Source organism: Petaurus breviceps, unplaced genomic scaffold, assembly GCF_028583685.1.
Source record: "Petaurus breviceps papuanus isolate PSGF00001 unplaced genomic scaffold, PetGlider_PUasm1.0 90804, whole genome shotgun sequence".
Classification (NCBI taxonomy): domain Eukaryota; kingdom Metazoa; phylum Chordata; class Mammalia; order Diprotodontia; family Petauridae; genus Petaurus; species Petaurus breviceps.
In genome coordinates this window covers 3,121,986-3,143,325 of record NW_027187348.1, presented here as the reverse complement: position 1 = coordinate 3,143,325, position 21,340 = coordinate 3,121,986, and the positions used below count along the sequence as shown (strand labels likewise).

Genomic DNA, 21,340 nt, shown 5'->3' with positions numbered 1-21,340 from the left:
CATGAGACAGCATCATTCCCTAATGGAAGTAGGCACAAATCATTCACCTCCACCCAGGGCTCCAAGAAATCAAAGAAAGATTACAAATGAATGAGACCAGGAAGCTGGGACAAGAAAGAAAAGAGGTCAGAAGATTAACATCTTTTTAAAGTCACCATAACTTCATGTGTATGCCGCACATGCCTCAATAAAAAATGTCCTGAAATCAACCTGGAAAATGCTGTAGGGCACACTGCCCCTCTGTAACATGCTGCCTTTCCAGAGACTGTTCGGCAACTAGCATGCATGGTATAGACCTACAACTGAAGGAATGCTACTTATCTCTGCCATCTGGCTTGCTGATCCAATGCCTATGCCAAGGGGCCTCAGGCCTAAGGAACCCACAGCACAGACTGAGAGCAGGAAGGGACCTCACAGACCAGCTCATCCATCCACTTCATCTAACAGTCACTCAGCAAGCATTTATCAAATATCTTACTGCGTACCAGGCACTGTGCTAAGCCCACACACACACAGGCAGCTGGGTGGCAGAGACAGAATGTTAGAGTTGGGAAAATCCTGTTCAGACATGTATTAGCTAGGGGACCCTGGGGAAGTCCTAAGACCTCTGCCAGCCTCAATTTCCTCATCTGTAAAATGGGGATGATAATAACAGCATCTACTTCCTAGGGTTGAAAAGATCAAAAAAGAAAACGCTTAAACATCAAGATAAACACGTGCTGCAAACCTCAAAACATTACATAAATGCTAGCTGCTGCTAGGACTGCTGCCATCAATATCACTAGCATTACCACCACCACTACCACCACCATTACTACTACTACTACTACAACCACCACTTAGCACTGCAATCATCACCACTACTACTATCACTACTAATACTACCATTATTACTACTACCACCACCACCATTGCCCACTACTACTACTGCTACTACTACTACTACTACTACTATGTTCTCTGTATCTTGCATGTACCTAGTCATTTACATTCCGTCTTCCCTAGTAGTACATGCTCCTTTATTTAACAATAATGGGAGATCACCAATCTGGTGAAACTTCAGCCCTGTAGCACTGGCATCCTTCAACCTTAAACCAAAGGCTGGCAAGCAATTAGCCCTAGTCCTATCATGGCTTCAGGGCACCGATGGGGTTTAGATGTTGCTGTCTGCTAAGAAAGTGACCACGTTTTATTGGGTCCACTAAAAGGCCTTTCCTCTACTACAGAAGTGAGAAATTCACAGCTGTTAGCAGCTCCCGGCTCTCTATAACCAGATTAAGGTATAATGAGAAATGCTGTACAAAATAAATAAAAATGCAACACAATGTTGTTGTAGTTGTTCAGTTGTGCTTGATTCTTCATGACCTCATGGACCATACTGTCCACGGAGTTTTCTTTAGCAAAGATACTAGAGTGGTTTGCCATTTCCTTCTCCAATGGATTAAGGTAAATAGAGGTTAAGTGACTTGCCCAAGGTCACACAACTAATAAGTGTCTGAGGAAAGAATTTAACTCAGGTCTTCCTGACTCTAGGCCCAGCATGCTATCCACTGAGCCATCTAGTCACCTCTGCAATATAGATAATGTTAATTTGTGGTTTTCTAAGTCACTCTGTAGCCTGCACGGGTCAGTTCCATTTCAGTTTGAGGGCACTGTCTTACTGTTAGCTAGGCCTCCACACCTGTGCTTGCATAATGCCAGGACAAGGAAAAAATCATAGCTGAGAAGGAAGAAACGTGAAATTAAGTCTCTCTTACCAGCCAGAGGACAGGGAACTAATTCTCCCTCCAAGCGGGCTTCAACATCTCCACCACTACAAGTGTCTCCAGAAATCTTTCGGTATCTAGTGGCATTACAAGAGGAAAATGAAGAAAAAAGGCAAGTTAATAAATAATACCACCAAAACAATCATTCCTAAAGGTATGAGGACACCATTACCCTTCTTCCAAATAGATTCTAAGCAATCCATTTCTGCATAAAACTAGCAGAAAGATTTCCTCTATTTTCTGACTCAAGTCCACGAGCAGATCGGATAGGCCTGAACGGCACTTCTAGAGACTATCTTTTGGCTCATTGCCTGATGGTCCCGAGTGGGAAATTATCACTTAGGCCAAATCCTATAAAGATTATCCCGTCAGCTGGAAGTCATCTAGTCTGAGCCACACCAGTGGTGCTTGGTGAGGGGAAATGCACTGGCTGCCAAGGTAGCCCATTCAACTAGGGAACAGTTCTGAGTGTTCTCCATAAGCAGCCTAAGTTTGCCCACTAACAGCCTCTTCCCACTGTTCCTGGTTCTTCTCTAGAGGGGCCAAGCAGAATGAGTCAAAACAACAGCTGTCACATCCCCTGTGGGTTCTCTTTTCTCCAGGCTAAACATCCACTATTCCACTGCTCTTCACAGTCCTTGAAGCCCCTCATTCTCATTGCCTAAGAACAAGATGGCACCTATAGCTTCAGAGGGCTGGATTCAGGCTCACCCAGAGCACCAGGACTCTGCACACATGTTCATTAAGAGCATCCCTAAAGACACTGGAAAACCAGGGCTCTGTGGGGCTAAGATTCCGAGCTGCCCCTCTGGTTTCCCGGAACATGTATCACCAAAAAACAGAACTCAGAGTCTGCAGGCGCCTCAGGCACCTCTAACCCAACCTCCCAGGCCTCAAGCGAGTCCCACCTATAATATCAATATCCCTAGCAGATGGCCGTTTAGCCTCCATTTCGATAAATCGAGCTGAGAAGGAGCTTCTGCTCTAGAGGCCTGTGATGGGAATGGGAATCTAAGATCTTCCCTGCCCTCCGTCCCTAGATAGGCTTAAGTGACTCTGAGAACCTTCCCTGATTTGCAAATACACTCTGCCCCCTAATAGGCTAGATGTGGTCACATAGAGCCTGTGGCAGGAAGTCTGTCTTTCAAGAACACCCACATATTGTTACTTTGTGATTGGGTAGGGAGTCAAGAGGGTTGTGACCTTCTCTGAGCCAGGAGAAGGCTACATATACCCTGATATGAGGTTTGCTTTAGGGGTCACTTTGCAAAGAGTTGTGTGATTTGGCCTGATGAGACTCTGGACAGCCATTGAGCCCCCTGGCTTTGAAAACCCAGATGTTGGTGCTTCCCTCTCTGGTAACTGACTAGGTATGGATGTAATGGTCAGACAGCTGGAAGCCTGTTTGCTGAATTGTGTTATTTTCAATTGTAACTTCTGTTTGTATTCTCTGAAGTTCAGGGTGCTGACTTTTTCCCCTGAACTAGTAAATGATATATGTTTGACTGATTAAAGTAAGCTTGTTAACCCATTTTGAGTTGCTTTCCTTTAGAGAAGCAGATCTAAGAACCTGTACTAGCAGCCATCCCGGGGACCTACAAGGCCACCCTTTCCACTCAGACAGCTTTCATTTCTCTGTCCTATGTAATATTCGTACTTTGGTCCTATTTCAACCATTGGCCCTCTGAAGCCACAAAGAACAAGTCCACCACATCTTTCTACGGAGATTCAGAAATCTAATCTAACACAATTTAAAAAATAGTTCTTATATGCCTGCTAAAGTTCCACACACCATGCTACACAGTCAAAATACAGATATGAAGGGAGACACAGGCCTTGCCCTCCAGGAGCTTATGATCTAATAATAAGGATACAACATGATCACCAATAGGGAAAAACACAGGCTAGAAAATAATGAAGTGCTAAGAAGATTAATCAAAGTACTGTGGCAAGTCTGAAGATGCTCAATTACTTCTAGCTAGAAGGAAAGCAAAAAGGGTTTTGTGGAGGAGGTGGCATATGAGCTAGGCCCTGAGGGAAGAAGGGGTCTGAATGGGGGTGGGGGTGGGGAGGAGTCCATACCAGGGTTCTGAGAAGGTCTGTGCAAAGAGAAAGACTCTTGTCTCTCTAGAAGTGGGATAAGAAGGGACCAAAGTTCCCTCTGAACTCTAAATTCTTTGACAATATGAGAATATGTTTAGGTGACTGAGGGTGGCAACTCTTAAATCTAAGCTCTGCAAAGCCTTGGTCTCCCAACATTCCTACTGCACGTGTTCAAAATATAGGTGTTCCAGGTGAGCCTAAAGGAAAGACAAAAACAGAGTTTTCTTGAAAGTCACCGTTCATTTGTGTCTGGCTCTTCGTGACCCCTTGGGGGTTTTCTAAACAAAGACACTGGAGTGGTTTGCCATTTCCTTCTCCAGCTCATTTTACAGATGAGGTTAAGTGACTTGCCGAGGGTCACAGAGCTACTAAGTGTCTGAAGCTGCATTTGAACTCAGGAAGATGAGTTTTCTTGACTTCAAACCTGGCACTCTGTGCACCATGGTACTACTTAGCTACCCCAGAATATAGACACCAGGAATATCAGCTAAGAAAAGGGGTGTGCTGTAAGCAGCTTGTACCAACTCACAAAAACCCTCCGTTAAATTTCCAGTGAGAGCATCTGTACCTTGTAAATCAGCAAATGCTACAAATCATGGCTTGATTTATTATTTTGTTGACTGCCTAGATTTAACAGAGAGATAGAGAAAATGTTAAAATGGAGATTAAATTATAAAAGGGTGTCATGAGTACATTTTTCCTACCAGGAATCCAGTTGTTAAAAATTTACTAGTGCATCCCTGGCTAAGAGTCAGGCTACCGAAAGCCGTGAATGCCAAGACAGGAAATTTTATCATCATGTCCATTTAGTTCAGTTGATAAGGCAATGAGGAGGCTAAGTTTTTTATACTTTGCCAACCCAGCTCTGCAGAAGATCTTCACAGAAGCAAAGCAAAGATTAAGCTTGCTAAGAATAGGATGGGGTACTGCCCCTGGAGCAACAGAAGGAGGCAACATGTCAGTAACGAATACAAAATCATCCAGATGTTTTCAGCTGCCACATCCTAACAAAGACCAAGCTCTTCCTAAGAATACAACCCAGTGGCAGAAAAATGGAGTAAGTGGAGAAGCCTAGAAAGACAAAAGTCACATTCCTTCCTTTTCATTCTCTTAGTTGGCTCAGTCAATAGATTGATGGCCTGGAGTCAGAAAGATCTCAATTCACATCTCACCTCAGACACTAGCTGTGTGACCCGGGGCAGTCACTTAACATCTGCCTCAGTTTTCTTATTTGTAAAATGAACATAAGGTCATCTACCTCCTGGGCAGTTATGAGGTTAAAATGAGACAATCTTTGTAACATGCTTAGCAAAACTTAGAGTGCTATTTCATAATGGAGAATGTGGCCACCCAGGCTATTAAGACACATAGGTGATGTAAGTGTAAGAGCAGAAATCTGTCCAAAGGATTTGGGGACAACTTGGGGGAGGGGGGGTGGCTGTGACCTTGGATGAAAAAAAATAAACACATTTTTATTTTCACCAACCTCTAACTGAAAGTTAGCATGTCCTTCAATATTGAAAGAACATTGATTCTGAGGAGTCTATAGATTTCACCAGACTGCCAAAGAGATCCACTACAGAAGAAAGGTTAAGAAAGAAACATACTTTCTACAAGGCTCCCCAAAGGGATAGCATCTCTTTAACTTCACATTTACAAGGAAGACATTACCCAGAACAACTAGAAATTTAGCCAGATGACTGTAAAGCACCCATCTTTATCTGTCCCTGGGTAGATAACTAATGGGAAGGGTAATGGGAAAGACCACTAATTTAGCTTTTTTCAAAGAAAAACTAATAGAAAAAGAACCAGGCAGGGAATGAATTCAGAAATGGGGCTTTCCAGGTTCAGTAGCTGCCTGTGCTCTCCTGGGCTGTTTGCCACTTCTGTCTAGGACTCAGATTTTCTATCTGCTCAGGAAGGAGAATCTTGTTTATCTCCCATGATCTACACTGTCATTGTAAGAGCAAATAACATAAAAGATAAGAACACACTTCAAAAATAAAAGAGCTCTAAAAATGGAAGGGATTATTCGTGGTCATATCATAATAGCAATACTGTGACTGCTTTGGAAGACAATTTATAAAGTGGAAAGGACACTAGTCTTAAGGCAAAAAAGAAGGTATGTTCTGAAGCCTAGAAAAGGGGAATGGAAGCTTGGGACCAAAGTTGAAAGAAAAGAGCCTTAATTTCCTTAATGATGATGCCAGCCTTCAAAAATTAAGGGAATCAACAAGGAGGGAATTTTATTCTGGATTTCATTCCTGCTAACAGGAATAACGTGGGTGCTGGGGTGGAAATGATAGAGGGAACAGTGAAGAATAAGCATTTAAGTGCCTACCATGTACCAGGCCCTGTGCTAAGTACTTTCATAGCTAATAAACATAATAACAATTTTAAAAAGCTAGGCATTGTGTTAAGAGCTTTACAACTATTATTTCCTTTGATGTTTACAACAACCTTGGGAGGGAGGTACTATTATATTCGTTTTATAGATGAGGAAACTGAGACAGAGGTCAAGGGACTTGCCTAAGTATCTACAGCTATATTGGAACTCATGTCTTCCTGACTCCAGGTCTGAGGTTCTACCCACTGCATCAAACTTCACAAAACAAATCCCTTAAGGATAATAAAAATAATAATTATGGCACAATGAATAAAGCACCCGTCCTGGAGTCAGGAGGACCTGAGTTCAAATCCAGCCTCAGACACTTGACATACTCACTAGCTATGTGACCTTAGATGAGTCACTTAACCCTAACTGTCTCGCCTTCCCTCCTCCAAAATTTTTTTTAATAAAATAATAATTTAAAAATAAATGAAAATACAATCTGTGAAGTTTGAATTCAATCAAAGGGTTATATCTGAGGACGTAGAGGGCCACATGTGGCCTCAAGGCTACAGACTCCCGACCCCTGACAGTGTCCAGCAGAGGGCAAGTAAAATAACAAATAGTCATCAGTCTGTGCCACATGAGAATCAGTTGAAGAAACTAGAATGTCTAATCATGAAAAGAAAACTTGGTGGGGAGGGGAGGAGGGAGGAGGAAAGAGGAGATAATAATATCATCGCAGGATAATGGGCTATATCCTCAGGCACTGAAAAGAACTGGCAGATGTTATTACTGAGCCAGTGGGATATCTGAAGGATGGTGGAGAAGAGGAGAGGCATGACTGTAGTGTGGGAGGGCAACTGTTCTGATGGGAGAGAAAAAAGGCAAAAAAGTATGGAGTCTGCAAACTACCAAACAGGGAGTGTTTATATAGCCTGACTGACGCCCAGCACAATTCTAGACCAGAGTATTAAAGAGTTGGTTAGCGAGCACTAAGAAGGAAGGCTCTAACTATAAGAAGCCAACTTGACTTCCTCAAGAACAGGTCAGGTAAGATTAACCTCACTTCCTTTTTGGAAAGCATTTACTAAGTGAGAATGCTACCTATCTAGTTTGCCTAGATTTTAACAAAACATTTGAGAAAGTCTCTCCTGGGATTCTGGTAGGACAGATGGTGACATGGACATGCTGACAGCAGGATGTACAGATCTGGAACCAGCCAAGTAACTGGACCTCAAGAGTGGGACTCACTAAGGCTTTCATGTCAGCTGACAGTGAAGAACCAAGGCGTGGCCCCAGGCTCTCTTTATCCACGATCCCAATAAAGTCCCATATAACAGCAATAAACAGCACGCCCACTAAGTGTTCAGACAGCACAAAGCTAGAAGGAGAGCCAGGAGCCAAAAAACCTTGACAGGCTGGAGCACTGGGAAGAATCCACTAAGGATAAATGTGGAATCTTACAGCTGGGTTCCAAGACCTGACTTCCCTGGGAGAAGATGAAGGAAGCAAGGCTAGATAGTAGCTCCATAAAAAAAGACTAGGGAGTTGACTTCCAAGTATGATAACAGCAAAGCCAAGAAGGCCACGATGCATTCTTAAGCCATCTTAGGAGAAGCAGAGCCTCTGGGAATAGGGAGGTGACAATCCTGCTGGACCATGCCCTGGCCAGGCCACATCTAAAGTATCCTATCCAGATGTCAGCACCATTCTTTAAGAAGGTCATCAGTATTTTAGAGATGTCTAGCAGAGGGCAACAGTGAAGAAACTGGGACTATCCAGCTGAGAAGAGAAAACTTGGGGGGTGGAGGAAGATAAGGTTATATTATAGCAGTTAGCTTTATATAGTTTGCAAAGCATTTTACAAATATTAACTCTTTTTGTCATCACAATAACCCTGGGAAATATGTGTTATTATCACCTCCATTTTAGAGATAAAGAAATTAAGGCAAACAGAAGTTTAAATGACTTGCCCAGGGTCACACAGTTAGTATCTATAGCTTTGATTTGGTTTGACTTGAACTCACATTGTCCTTACTCCAGATCCAAAGCTCTTAGCCTCTGCACCACCTAGCTACCTTTTTAAGAATCTGAAGGATTGAGGAGATTAGCCTACTTCTATATGACCCCAGAGAGCAGAACCAGGGCTAAGGGGTGTAATAAGAATGTAAATTTTAAAGATCTTCCCTGCCCCTAGGCTAATGTGCACCTGAAGCCTGGGGTGGGGGAGGCTTGTTTTTCAGTTGATACTTCTTGATTGGCCAGTGAGTCAATAAGGTGGTTACATTCTCTGAGCCAGGAGAAGGCTATATAAGCCCTGATGTGTAGCTTTGTTTTGGGACTCACTTTGAGAAGTGTTCTGTGATTTGATCTGAATTCTGGGAAGCCGTTATTGAGAGTCCCCCGGCTTTGAAAAACCCAGAATGTGGAAACCCAGATGTTGACTGGGTATGGATGTAATGGTTGGACAGTTTGGAAATCTGTCTACTTGATGTTTCTGTCTTGATAATTATGCCTGTATACTTTGAAGTTCGAGGTGCTGACCTATTTCCCCTGAACAAGGTAAATGATATGTCTGACTGATTAAAGTAAGCTTGTTAACCCATTTTGAGTTGCTTTCCTTTAACAAAGCAGATCCAAGAACCTGTGTGAGCAGCCACCCTGGAGATGCTGGGGTGCTTGCTGCTACAAGGGGGCAGAAGTTGAAAAGAAAAAACTACAGGCTTGATATCTGGCGGGGGGAGGGAGGTGGGGGAGAACTTCTTAACAATTAGAAATACCCAAAAGCAGAATGGACTGCCTCAAAAGGTAGCAAGGTCCCCCTTGCTGGAAGCCTTCAAATAAAGGCTGGATGACAAGTGGACAGGATGCTGCTATGCTGATTCTTCAGGTGTGGGTTAAACTAAGTCGCTGCTGAGATCACTTCCAATTCTAATATTCTGGGACGGGTCAGGGGACCCTCAAATATGGGTCTATCTATGATAATAGAACGCCAGACTCCTCCTGCCACGATGTTATAAGAACTCTCCTAGTACATACATACCCTCTTGTCTTCCTGTAAGTAGAGCCAACAGGACAAGGCACAGGAGGGGAGAAGGGTTTACTGGCAAATTCAGGATCAGGAACACAAACTTCTAATGACAGATCTTCACTCATCTTGAAGCCAAAATCACTGGAAAAAAAGACAAAAGGGTTAAGACTAGGGGGAGGGAGGGGAGAGAGATTAAGAAACCTAGCCCTTTGCTTCATATAGTGATCTAGTACAAAAACAGCTTCTGAGTGGACACATGGTATGTACTAAAAAACACACTGACTGAATGAATTAACCTCCACAAGCCTCAGGTCCCCAGCTCTGTAGGTACTCAAATATACACTTACTGAATGAGAATGAATGAACCTCTCTAGGCCTCATTAGGCCTCTGGTCCCCAGCACTGCCACAAACAAGGCAGATGACTTTGGTCCATTAACGGACTAAATGACTGCTGCGATTATTTCCAGCTCTAATAATCTGGGGGCAGGCTGGGGGATCCCCAAACATGGGTCTGTCTTTGATAGTAGAACACCCTCAAATTTTCGTTTTCTTTCTCTGTAAGCGGAAGTGGGTACTGAACTAGATTATCTTTAAAGTCCCTTTTAGTCCTAAAATTTTGTAAGTCAAAGAGGATTTCTCCATAAATGTACACTAACAGAACATTTTCATTTATCCTTATTAAATAGACCTACCTCAACAGTGTTTCCCAATGTATAGATATGCAAGGTAAAAAACTAGGCTTCTCTGTTGCCCAAAAGAAAGAACCAAAGTAAAGGAGATTTGCTGCTGTCAGATATGCCTAAAAAAAAAACGGCAGGAATACGGGATAGATATAGGTGTGGCCACCTGGACTTAAGTCTGGTTCTGGCTCCATTCTGCCTATATGCTAAGCCAGAGAAAATGCTGGGAATGCTTAATCTTAAAAGAAGTAGTTGTCCAAATAAGGGAGCTCAAATCACTAAGCTTAGTGGCAGAAAAGACTGAACCTTTCCCTGGAAGGAATGCTCTGCCTGCTTTTTCTCAGATGGGTGTGGTGGCCCATGACTAAAGAGTTCTCTGCCTCCTTTAACAGAGAAAGAATCTGGCCACCAGTTACTATCCAGGGTAGCAGACTAGAACTAAGATGGCCAGAAAGTGGTTGATCCTGGAAAGATGAGGCCAGAAGCTAGTGGCAGAGGGCAACGACACCCAGCAGAAATGACCATGCTCAGCAGCCATCACAAGACCAGTGTTCTACCGTGCCAAGGAGGTACCCTCAGACCAGCAGGGAAAAGGTAACAGCATGACCAGCAGAGACAACATATCTATTTAGGAACAGGCCCAATGAGGACAGTGCAATGGCATCACTAGGCAATATCATTGGACTGGCAGCATTAGAAAGAGTTGGCAGCTAGAGGGTACAGCAAATAGAGTCTTGGGCCTGCAGTCAGGAAGATCTGAGCTTAAATCTGGCCTCAGACACTTAGTAACTGGGTGACCTTAGACAAGTCACATAACTACCACCTCAGTTTACCCAACTGTAAAATGGAGATAATAGCACCTATCGAGCTGGCTAGGTGGTGCAGTGAATAGAGCACTGGCCCTGGAGTCAGGAGGACCTGAATTCAAATCTGACCTCAGACACTTAACACTTACTAGCTGTGTGACCTTGGGCAAGTCACTTAACCCCAATTGCCCTGCCTTCTCCTTGCCAAAAAGCAAATAAATGAATGAATAAATAAATAAATAATGGCACCTACCTCCCAGGATCATTGTGAGGGTCAACATGAGATAGTATTTGTAAAGTGGTTAGCACAATGCTTGGCACATACCGTGTTTCCCTGATAATAAGACCTATCCCGAAAATAAGCCCTCCCCTTACTGTGTAAGATTCCTCTAAAATAAGCTCTCCCCCAAAAATAAGCCCTATTGAGACTGCTACTGTAGTGAAGGTGATCCCCTGCGCTACACGCTACATTACGTTACCCTCTGTATGCACCGTCCCCCCCCCCCCCGGGGTGAAACGCACGCTGCGCTCCGAGCTGCAGCACTGAGCACGTCATCCTGTTCTTCCCCAGTGATTTGCTTGCTGGCGCCATTGAGAGCAGTGCCGCAGAGGAGAGCTGAGGCAGGACAACATAAAAACCAGGTATGTAAGCGGGAGTGAGGGAGCATGATGGAGGATAAAAAGGGCATGATAGAGGAAAAAAGAAGAACTCAGGGGGCATGATGGAGTGAAAAGAAGGACTGATGGTCATAATTTTATTATTCTGTCTGTTTTGACCCCCAGACATGAGTACAAAAAGGAAGAGCTATACTGTTGAGTATAAGAAAGCAATTGTAGAGGAGTCACATGTCATTGCTGCCAATGTTCATTAAAATAAGCCCTCCCCTGAAAATAAGCCCTCTGGTGTTTTTCTGTCCAAAAAAAATTAATAAGACAGTGTTTTATTATCGACGGTAGTAGGTACTACTTAAATGTGTTATTATTACTATATCTTTGCTCCCCCTGTATCCCTTATGCATGATTTCTATAAATACCCCCTCAGTCCACTGATATCATGTGTGTTTGTAGGAGATGTAGCTCACGTTTATGGAGGAATGATCTATTCTGACTTGCCTTAGTAAGTTCTTTCAATAAATAACTGTGCTTTGAATTAACTATGTTTCCTGGGTGACTGGAGAAAGAGAAAATACATTGATGAGAGCTCGGGTGCTATTGCTCTGGGTGGATATGGACCCATGAGAGTTATCTGGACCTTAGGTAGCTCTGCTAGGAACCATGCGTGCACGTCCATGTGCATGAGTGAAAGAAAATAACCTAGGCTTCAATCCAATCATTTATATGTAAAGTAAAGGTAGTGTGTTACAGCTAATTTTCCAATGGTTAGCACTGCTCCCCAATCTGTTCATTTCTATGGTGTATCTGAATACCTCTCAAAGAATCTGTCCTTCCTAAAAACGAATTCAGAAGCTGAAGTGTATTTATTGTTCAGAAACAAATTTCCCAGTTTTTGAGCATTTAGGCTCATGGGAAGGTAGACTAATGCAATTTGAAGAGCACTCATTTTGGGACTGGGACACCTGGCCTGGAATATCAGTTCAGACACTTCGTGAATGGGTAAATGATTTTATCCCTCTTGAGTTTTGGTTTCGTCATCTGTAAAATGGTCACACAACTGGAAGGCATCAGAGCTAAGATTTAAACTCAAGGTCTCCTGAAGCCGAGACTGAAGCTCTTTATCATCATACCAAGAGGGTTCCTAGTGAAAAGAGATGACCCCAAATGGGCGCCCTTTACCCTGCTTAGTTCACACCAGGGCAGCCTGCCCCATAACTCGCTGTTCTTGTAAGATCTGCTGTGTGCAGAGGCTCTCTTGGCCCCAGCTGATGGGCTCCTGGCACTTACCATTCATAGTCCTCCCTTGTGCAGGAACAGTTGGACACCACCACTGGCCTATCAAAGTCTTCTCCATTGAAGCACGTTGCGTGTGGAGTCCTCCGTTTGAAGACAGTCTTATGCCCCAACAAACATTCATTCCCCCGTTCATCAGATGGTGACCACAGCTTATAATCATTCTCAGTGCAAGGAACCCCTGAGGGGGGCAAAAAAAGAACAAAATTCTGTAGCATTAAGTTACCAACATGAGATGCCCCAATTTCCTATCTCATTCATTATATTTCCCCCTAAACTTGTTCCACCTTTCCTAAGTTACTTGGGCTGCAAAACTCAATTATCTTTGGCTCCACCCCCTTTTTCCTCCCCATCCCCATTCCCAGTAAGTGGCCAAGTATCGATAACTGTACTTTTGCAACATCTTTCGCATCTGATTTCTCCTCTCCACTCACAAACCTGTGGCCCTTCATCATTATTCATGTGGACTAACACAATGCCCTCCTCAATGGTCACCTTGTCTAGTCTCACTTCTCCACAATCCACTTTCCAAATTGCTTAAAAAATATATATATTACCCAGCTCAGAAAACTTTTAGTGCCTGCACACTGCCCCCAGGAGAGAAACACCAATTCCTTGTTGTAGCATTCAAAGCCCTCCACAATATGGCTGCCACATACTCCCCTTCAATATGCTCCATGCTACAGACAAACCAGTCCACAATCTGATTCCCAAGTTCAACGTTCCATTTCCTGCCCCCATCCATTCACAGAATCCAGCCCCCATATCTGAAAGGCAGGCCCTCCTCATCTCTGCCTCTCAGAATTCAGGGTGGGCTGGAGTCAGTGAACCAACTGTTAAGTTTTAGAGTGAGCATTTACACTCAGGAGTTGGCTTCATTTATCACTCTGCGGATTAACTAGAATTAAAAAATGTAAATAATACAGATTAAACATAAAACTATAGAGAGTGTACAATTCCACTCCTCACCCACCAAGTGCCAGATGTTAAACATTTACCAGTATCACCCTGCTCAGACGATTCTTCTTCCTTCAAGACTTAGTACCGCAACCACTGCTTTTGTGAGGGCTTCCCTCAGCCCTCCACTTGTTGATACTCTCTCTTTCCTCAATTTTCCCTGAACTAATACCTTTTTGTGTACATGTGTAAATCTGTTACACACACACACACACGATGAAATGCATTGGCATTTGATATCAGGAACAGTCTTCTGTCTTTCTATTTTTGCTACCTTGAACATGGTAGGCATCTAATAAACATTTGCTAAATCAAACTGAATTCATTTATAATGGCAAAAACTCACTGGCCAGTCTAAGGCCAAGGGGACATTCTGAATCTAAGAATTCCTTAAGTATCTAAGAAATTCCCTTAGAATATGGGTCCTTAAACCTGGATCTATAAATCTTCCCCCCAGAGAAATCTGTGGAGAGATTTCAGGGGAAAAACCTAAAATTTTTTTAAAAACATTTTGATAGCTGTATTTCTATAGAATGTATTTCCTTTGTAATCTTACATGTTTTATTTTATGCATTTAACAGTATTCTGAGGGGTCTTTATCCAGACTTTATCCAGCTGACAAAAGGTCCACACACACAACAAAGGTGAAGAACCCTGGCCTTGGTGATTCTCCATATAACCAGACCACCCAAGGGATAAAAGGAGACATAGAAATTGTACAGTATCTAAGCCCTTCATTTTATAATGTGTAATGGAAAGAGCCCTGGACCTGTCAAGAGATCTGAGGCTAAATTGTGATCTTGGTCCTCACTAGCTGTGTGACCATGCCAAGTCATTTATCTATAAAATAAGGATGCTGCTATTTGCACAACCTACCCCATATGGCCGCTGCAAAGAAAGTGCTTTGTAAATCTCAGAGTATCATGTAAACATGAACAATTATTAGTGTTTACAGATGAGGAAACAGACCCAGGGTCTGGCAGAAAAGTGCACTGGGTTTGGAGTCAGAAAGACCCAGGACTGCATCCAGACTCTGATATCAGTTCTAGGTAATTTATGTACCTGTTCTGAGTCTCAGGTTCCTCATCTATAAAATGGGGTTAATAGCACCTATCTTTTAGAGTTGTCATGGTCAAATGAGAGAATCTATATAAGGCACTTGGCAAATCTTAAAGACATGTATAGAAGCTGGACTCATGGAAGATAACTGATTTAGGAATACTGCCCTTCACCTTGATTCACTGAGCAGTGCAGAATGGGATCTCAATGGCACAGGGGCTTCATAATACCACTGGACTTACTTTCACTATTTGGAAAGCATTTCATGCTACCCTAAGAAGGAGGTAAGAGACAGAAACTGTAGGACTAACATAGATGAACACTTCATTCACCCCTAGAATTCCCTTATGCTTCTCCATGGAGTCCTTAATCTGCATTTGCTTTTTGTGCAGATTTCTGATATTGTGTTTTGTTATTTACACCTGTGATCACCTGCTCCAATCAGACAATAAGCCCCTAGAGGGGAAGGATAGTTTCCTCCTGCTGTATTTCTCTAGAATGTCTGGCTCAGGAGGGTTCAGAACACACCAAGAACTCAATCAGTGTTGGCCATGCAGTAATGATTATCAAGATGGCGGCAGCAGATGATGACTCCCCTGAAGATTCACTCACCTAGGACATCTGTTGTGTTAACCTGCAGGATCAGCCAGCTGTGCCCATTCTCTTTGTATGACCCAAAAATGGTGAATACCGTGCTCTTTTCTCCAGGTTCAGTGAGAAGCCCATACACAAACACAGGCTTCTCTGAGAAGCTGAATGTTTTCCAGGTCTCCCCTTCATTGGTACTGTACCTACCCAAACAAAAACAAGGAAATTCATAAGGTTAAAATTCCCTATACTAAACAGCCTCTGGGCAGGGAACCAAGCCCAGGAAGACAGGCAATGTTTTGTTTACTTATTACAACAATATTAAATTTTGTCCTTGTGAAAAATTACCTGGAGGGTGAGTTCCCTCCTGCGCTTATGAGGAACATAGAGTTAGGAACCGACTTTTTTTAATCTCCAATTACATACAAAATACATCCTGTCTTCATTTTTCTTATGTATTTGAGATTTTAGGCTTAGTTCTTCAGAATAAAGTCTTCTCTGATAAATCCCAGGTGAAAATGATCTTTCCCACCTCAGAATTCTTATAGCAAACCAGCTAAATTCATCTCTTACCCTTATAACATTTTACCTTGCATCCTACTGATGGCTGTACAGGCCTTATTTGGCCACCACCAGAATGTGAGCTCCAAAGACAAATTCCTTTGTTTGGCATTAAAGCCTAAACAGTCTAGTTCTAACCTGCCTTTGCTGGCTTGTTATGCATTCATTACTCTCCGTCACACATTTCATGGTCCAGCCCACTGGCCTTCTGACTTCTAACACATACACAACATTCCGTATCTCAACTCCATGACTTTGCACAGACTGTGTCCTATCCTCTCCAACCCCACTGCACCCCATGCCTCCAATGCATTCCACTGCTCACCTCCACGTCACAGAATTCCTAATTTCCTTCAAATCTGGGCTCCAATACCACCTGACCCATGAGGACCTTCCTGATGCTCAGGAAGTGGACGACAAAAGGATGAGGCAATATATAAAACGTAATTCTAATGATATAGTGACCCCAATGAAGGAGGAAAAGGGAACAGAATTTTATGTTGGACAATCATAAGCAGTATGCAAAAAAACCCTCCAAAGATAAGAATAACAGTTATTACATTAATCCTTACTAAAGTTTAAGTCTTTTATTTAGGTTCAAGAAAAATCAAGCTCACAAGTATAGGACAGTGAGAAGCCCGGTTACATAACAGTTCATATGAGTAAAACCCAGCTACTAACATCTACCTCGTGGAAACTCCCTTGTATTTATTTTTTTTCTTTATTTATATGTGCACATATTATCTCCCCAAGAGCATGTAAGTTCCTTAAGCACAGGAATGATTTTGTTTTCATCATTGTATCTGCAGCTCCTAGCACAATGTACTGGCACATAGTAAGTGTTTAATAGATGCTTCCTGAATGAATAAGAATAATTTTATATTCCCTCAAGCACTGAGCACTGAGCCTGGCATAATAAACAGAACCATAAAGAGTATCTATTATATATTTGATTGATTTAAAAATTATGTATTACAAATTACATTTGATATATTTATAAGTTATACATCATATTTATATTTGTAACATATTCATGTGAAATTTTAAAAATCATATATAACATATATGGTAAAATCATTTCAGATTCACATGAAACAGTGCTTTCTATTGTACTCTGACTTTCATTCACATACAGCACCCCAAAATGGTAAGTATTTAGATTTATCCTAAAAAAACCTAATAATGGTGAGGACATTAGGCAATGGTATAAGGACGCTAAAGAAATGCCTTCCTTCAAGGTTTTAACAAGATGAGACATCTTCACCTTCTGGGATGGTTTAAAACAGAGGAGGGGATGAGCTGACCTTTTCAATCCCCTTCCTTGCCTGTGGTCTCTGTAAAGGCTTAACATCCACTCATATACATACAAGTCTAATGAAGTCGTCTTGCTTGGCAGAAATGATGAGCGACGTCTGTCTGCTTTGTAACAACGCTACAGATCCCGTCTTTTGCACACTGCCTAATTACATCTATTTTTAAGTTCCTCCAATTCTAGCTAACCTCAAGAGACGAATCATTTCATTTCCCAGGAGGTTCCTGAAGAGTCCAACCAATAACGTGTTAATGAGGCTAACAAGCAAATGCACGGTCAAGCACAGGCCTGTTGTTGCAAACAAGACTGCTCATTTAAAAGAAAATTATTTTCCAGAATTTCTTTTAAAAAAAAAAGGGAGGGGGTTTGCAACAACTACAGATGGTAAAGGAAGTAATAAAGGGACCTTTACAAACTTTAACATAAATGGAAACTATAGCTGTTACTGATTCAGATAAACAACGGGAACAGATTACTGAAATGGAAACTAACAGAACTAACAGAATGCGGCCATATCACCTTACACTGATTAGTAGACGAGGTTCTGACAGAATGTCTGAGAAAACGGACCCAGTCAAATATAAATCCTAAACTTAGGGATCACATATGTGGAGCTGAAAAGCATAACCTAGCCCAACCCTCTCATTTTACAGAAGAAGCAACTGAGGCCCAAGTTGAAATGACTTGTCTAAGGTCATAAAGGTGGTAATAATCAGAAGTGTCATTCGAATTCAGCTCCTCTGACACCAGAGTCAGTGCTCTTTCTACTGTATCAATCCAATCTAGTAAATATCTAAGAAGCACCTACTATGTGTAAGGCATCACACTAAGTGTTAGGTACATAAAAACAGGTATATAGTGTTAGGTATATAAAAACAGGGTCTCGCTTCTGACCCTGATTATTGGTCAGTTCAGTGATAAATCCTTTAGGAAAACATGCTTCCTACGGTTTAGGGAACAGATATTCTTCCAATAGAGAGGACTGGAAAATTTAGCAAAGGAAAATGTTTTACAAAGGAGAAGATAATCTTAAAAATGAAACACTGATGATACAATTTTTCTAACTATCCCCAATGAAGAAGGGAGAAGGGGACAATATTTTACATTGAACAACACCATCAGATGCAAAAAAGATTTTAATAGGGCAGAATCATGGTTATTAAATATATTCTTGAGGTTCAAGTCTTATTCATGAGTTCAAGAAAAATAAAGCTCCCAAGTATGGTACCATATGAAACATGGCTATTCAACCATTCGTGTGAAAAGGACCTACAGTTTTAGTGCATTCTAAATTCAATATGAGTCAGAAGAAAACCATGGTAGCCAACCAAGTTAATCTAATCTAAGGCTGCATTAAGAAAAGCACAGCACCCCTGACAGAGGGGAAGATAGTCCCATTTTATTCTTCCCTTGTCAGATCACATCTGAAATATTGTACTTAACTCTGGGAACCATATTTTGGGAACAGATATTTACAAACTGGAGAATGCTGAGAGGAAGGTGGCCAAGATGATGAATTTCAAAACTCTGAGAAGAGAAGGTTGGCGGAAAAAACCTGGGTTGAGTTTAGGGAAAGGCAGAGGTGAACATGATCGTAATCTTCAAATATCTGAAAGGCTATTAGGTGAAGTAGGACTTGTTTTATCAGGATCAATGGGCAGAAGTTGCAAAGAGGTCGTTTGAGGTTCCTGACAATTAGAGCTGTCCAACAGTAGCTGTTCAACCACAAGACTTCAAATAAAGCAGGGGCTCTTACCGAGGGTTTGCGAACTTGTTCACTTAATATTTTCATAACCATATTTCAATGTAATTGATTTTCTTTCTAATCCTATATATTTCACTCTATGCATTTAACAACATTATTCTGAGGAACAGGGTATATAGGTATAACCAAGTTGTCAAAGGGATTCATAATACAACCAAAGTTGAGCTCCCCTGAAACAGGGGCTAGATTTTGTAATGTCTTTAAAGGTTGCTGTTTGTCTGTGACACCTGTTGGTGACACTGTGGAGGGACTTCTCGAACAAGTAGTTCAAAGGCTGGACTAGGTAACCTGTAAAGTCTTTTATAATTTCATTTATATGACAAAGAAAACTATATAATGGGAATTCCCCTAATAGGTTTATCACTTAAGGGCATGTACAAACAGAATGGAAGGATGGACTTCACCAAACACGAATGGAACCAGAATAAAGTGAGGTTTACAAGAGTACTTTCAAAAGTACAAGAGTAACTTTAAAAACAATTTTCAGAGCAGGAAGACAATGAAGGGAAGGGAAAAGCTACAGCTTGGGGCAGAATGAATAATGTTGAGAGATGCCAGAGAGAAGAGAATTATTCAATTCCTATCATACTTTTCTACAAAGAGAAAGGTTTTAAATTGAACTAAATGACTTCTACAGTCCCTTCCAATTCTGAGACCCTAGGAAAGGTAAAACTAGTCAGGCAGAAAGGTGACTGAAGCCTCAGACAGGTGAGCTTCACCAAATTCTGCCTAACTTTTGACATAAGCAGAACTGGAAAAATAGGAAGGGGCTCAGAAGGGGCCACCAAACCTTGCTGATTTTTTGATACAAATTCATTATCATTCAAGTCTTTTGGTGTTTTGTTTTTTGTCCCCAAGACCTACAGCAACTCATGAAGGAGTCTGCTTCTCTCTCTGTTTCCATGTCTTGACTTCCCAAGGAAGAACAGAGGAGAACAACAAACCCCAAGGACATCCACCAACAGTCAGAAAAAGAAGGGATTCCAACACCATTTAGTCCAAACAACATCAAACAAGAAACCCTTGTGTATAACCAAGAAATAATCATCTGCCTAGTCTGCTTGAAAACCTCCCAGCTGTCTGCTCCCTTCTTCATTGGAAACAGAAACATTTCATTATCAAAATTTCATTTTTAAGGTTATCTTCTCCTTTGTGAACCACTTTCTTTTATTAAATTTTCCATCCCTCTCTGTTGGAAGAATATCTGTTCCCTAAACTACTGGAAGCACATATTCCTAAAAGATTTGTCACTGAACCCAACTCTCAGAGCTAGAGGCTAGAACTTCTTCTGGGTTTATAAACCCAGCACTTAGCTTCTATCTGAAGACTACCTCATGGTGGGAAAGAAGCAGACTGAGTCATCAGGTTTATTTCCTGTCTTATAGCGGTAGTGCCCCTTCCCTAGCTTCCATTATATGATAACAGCAAGAAATCTGGAGTCTTCCATATCCCAACAGTAACATCTCAAAGACTTGATGGAAAATTAAGCCAGATCTACTGATTAAAATGAACACTTGAGGTATTCTGAATTTCTAAAATACATAATACATACAGTTAAGCAAGAATAAGCTTCAATTGTTTTTATTTGTTTTTTGACTTTGATCAACTGTCCCAAAGTCTCATTGAGTCTATAACCTTTTCTTATTCTCATTCACTGGGAACTGGAAACAGGTAATGAAACAACTGGTACTATTTATGTCTTTGAGCAAAAAATAAAGAATCCTATATTGATGATTCATTTCCTCTCCCACGTCAAATAGCTGAGTGGAGATGTGGCTCAAGCTTAATAAGCATCTGTCCACAAGCACAGTTCTTGGGGACAAGAGGCAGGAAGAATGCTTTGGCACTCTGAATATAAAAAGAAATGATCACAACTGATGATTCACAGGTCAAGATTTGATTTGCCAACCTGATCATGAGAGATGAGAACAATTTTCATTTCTTCTAAAAGAGTCTGCCTTCAGCATAAAGATATACTTAATGATGATACCTCTGACTTGCCAAAATATATATATATATATATATATATATATACATACACACACACACATATATATATGCATACATACACGTGTATATATATTCAATCTTCCAAAGAAATGGGAAGCATTTTCTTAGGGGTATATTCCCAGCACCTCCTGTGAGGGTCTTAGCACATGAAAACAGAACACTGGCTAAGTGAGCAGGGGTCAGACAATGAACTCATAGCCAAAATATCTTCCTTACTACACACAGGACAGCTATGCCTGGAGCATCCTGTTCCTCATCTCAAAAACTTTAGGGAGATCAAAGGAGGGTCCACTTTCAACTGAAGCCTAAAGTCACTCTAAAAGCACCTACTATATACCAAGTGCTAAATGTTGTAAAATGAGGGGAGAAGGAAAAAAGGAAGAGAGGGAGGGAGGGAGGGAGGGAGGGAGGGAGGGAAGGAAGGAAGGAAGGAAGGAAGGAAGGAAGGAAGGAAGGAAGGA

At 41.7% G+C, this 21,340-nt stretch overlaps 1 protein-coding gene across 1 annotated transcript in view; it reads right to left on the bottom strand.

The window, feature by feature from the left end:
* Positions 1 to 21,340, bottom strand: part of SORL1 (sortilin related receptor 1) — a 207,312-nt gene that overhangs the window by 95,739 nt on the left and 90,233 nt on the right. Inside the window, exons 13-16 of the mRNA XM_069070073.1 lie at positions 15,256 to 15,434; positions 12,622 to 12,808; positions 9,245 to 9,373; positions 1,758 to 1,843 (exon numbers count right to left, since the gene is read on the bottom strand). Coding sequence (XP_068926174.1) covers positions 1,758 to 1,843; positions 9,245 to 9,373; positions 12,622 to 12,808; positions 15,256 to 15,434 — 581 coding nt within the window. The remainder of the gene's footprint in view (positions 1 to 1,757; positions 1,844 to 9,244; positions 9,374 to 12,621; positions 12,809 to 15,255; positions 15,435 to 21,340) is intronic.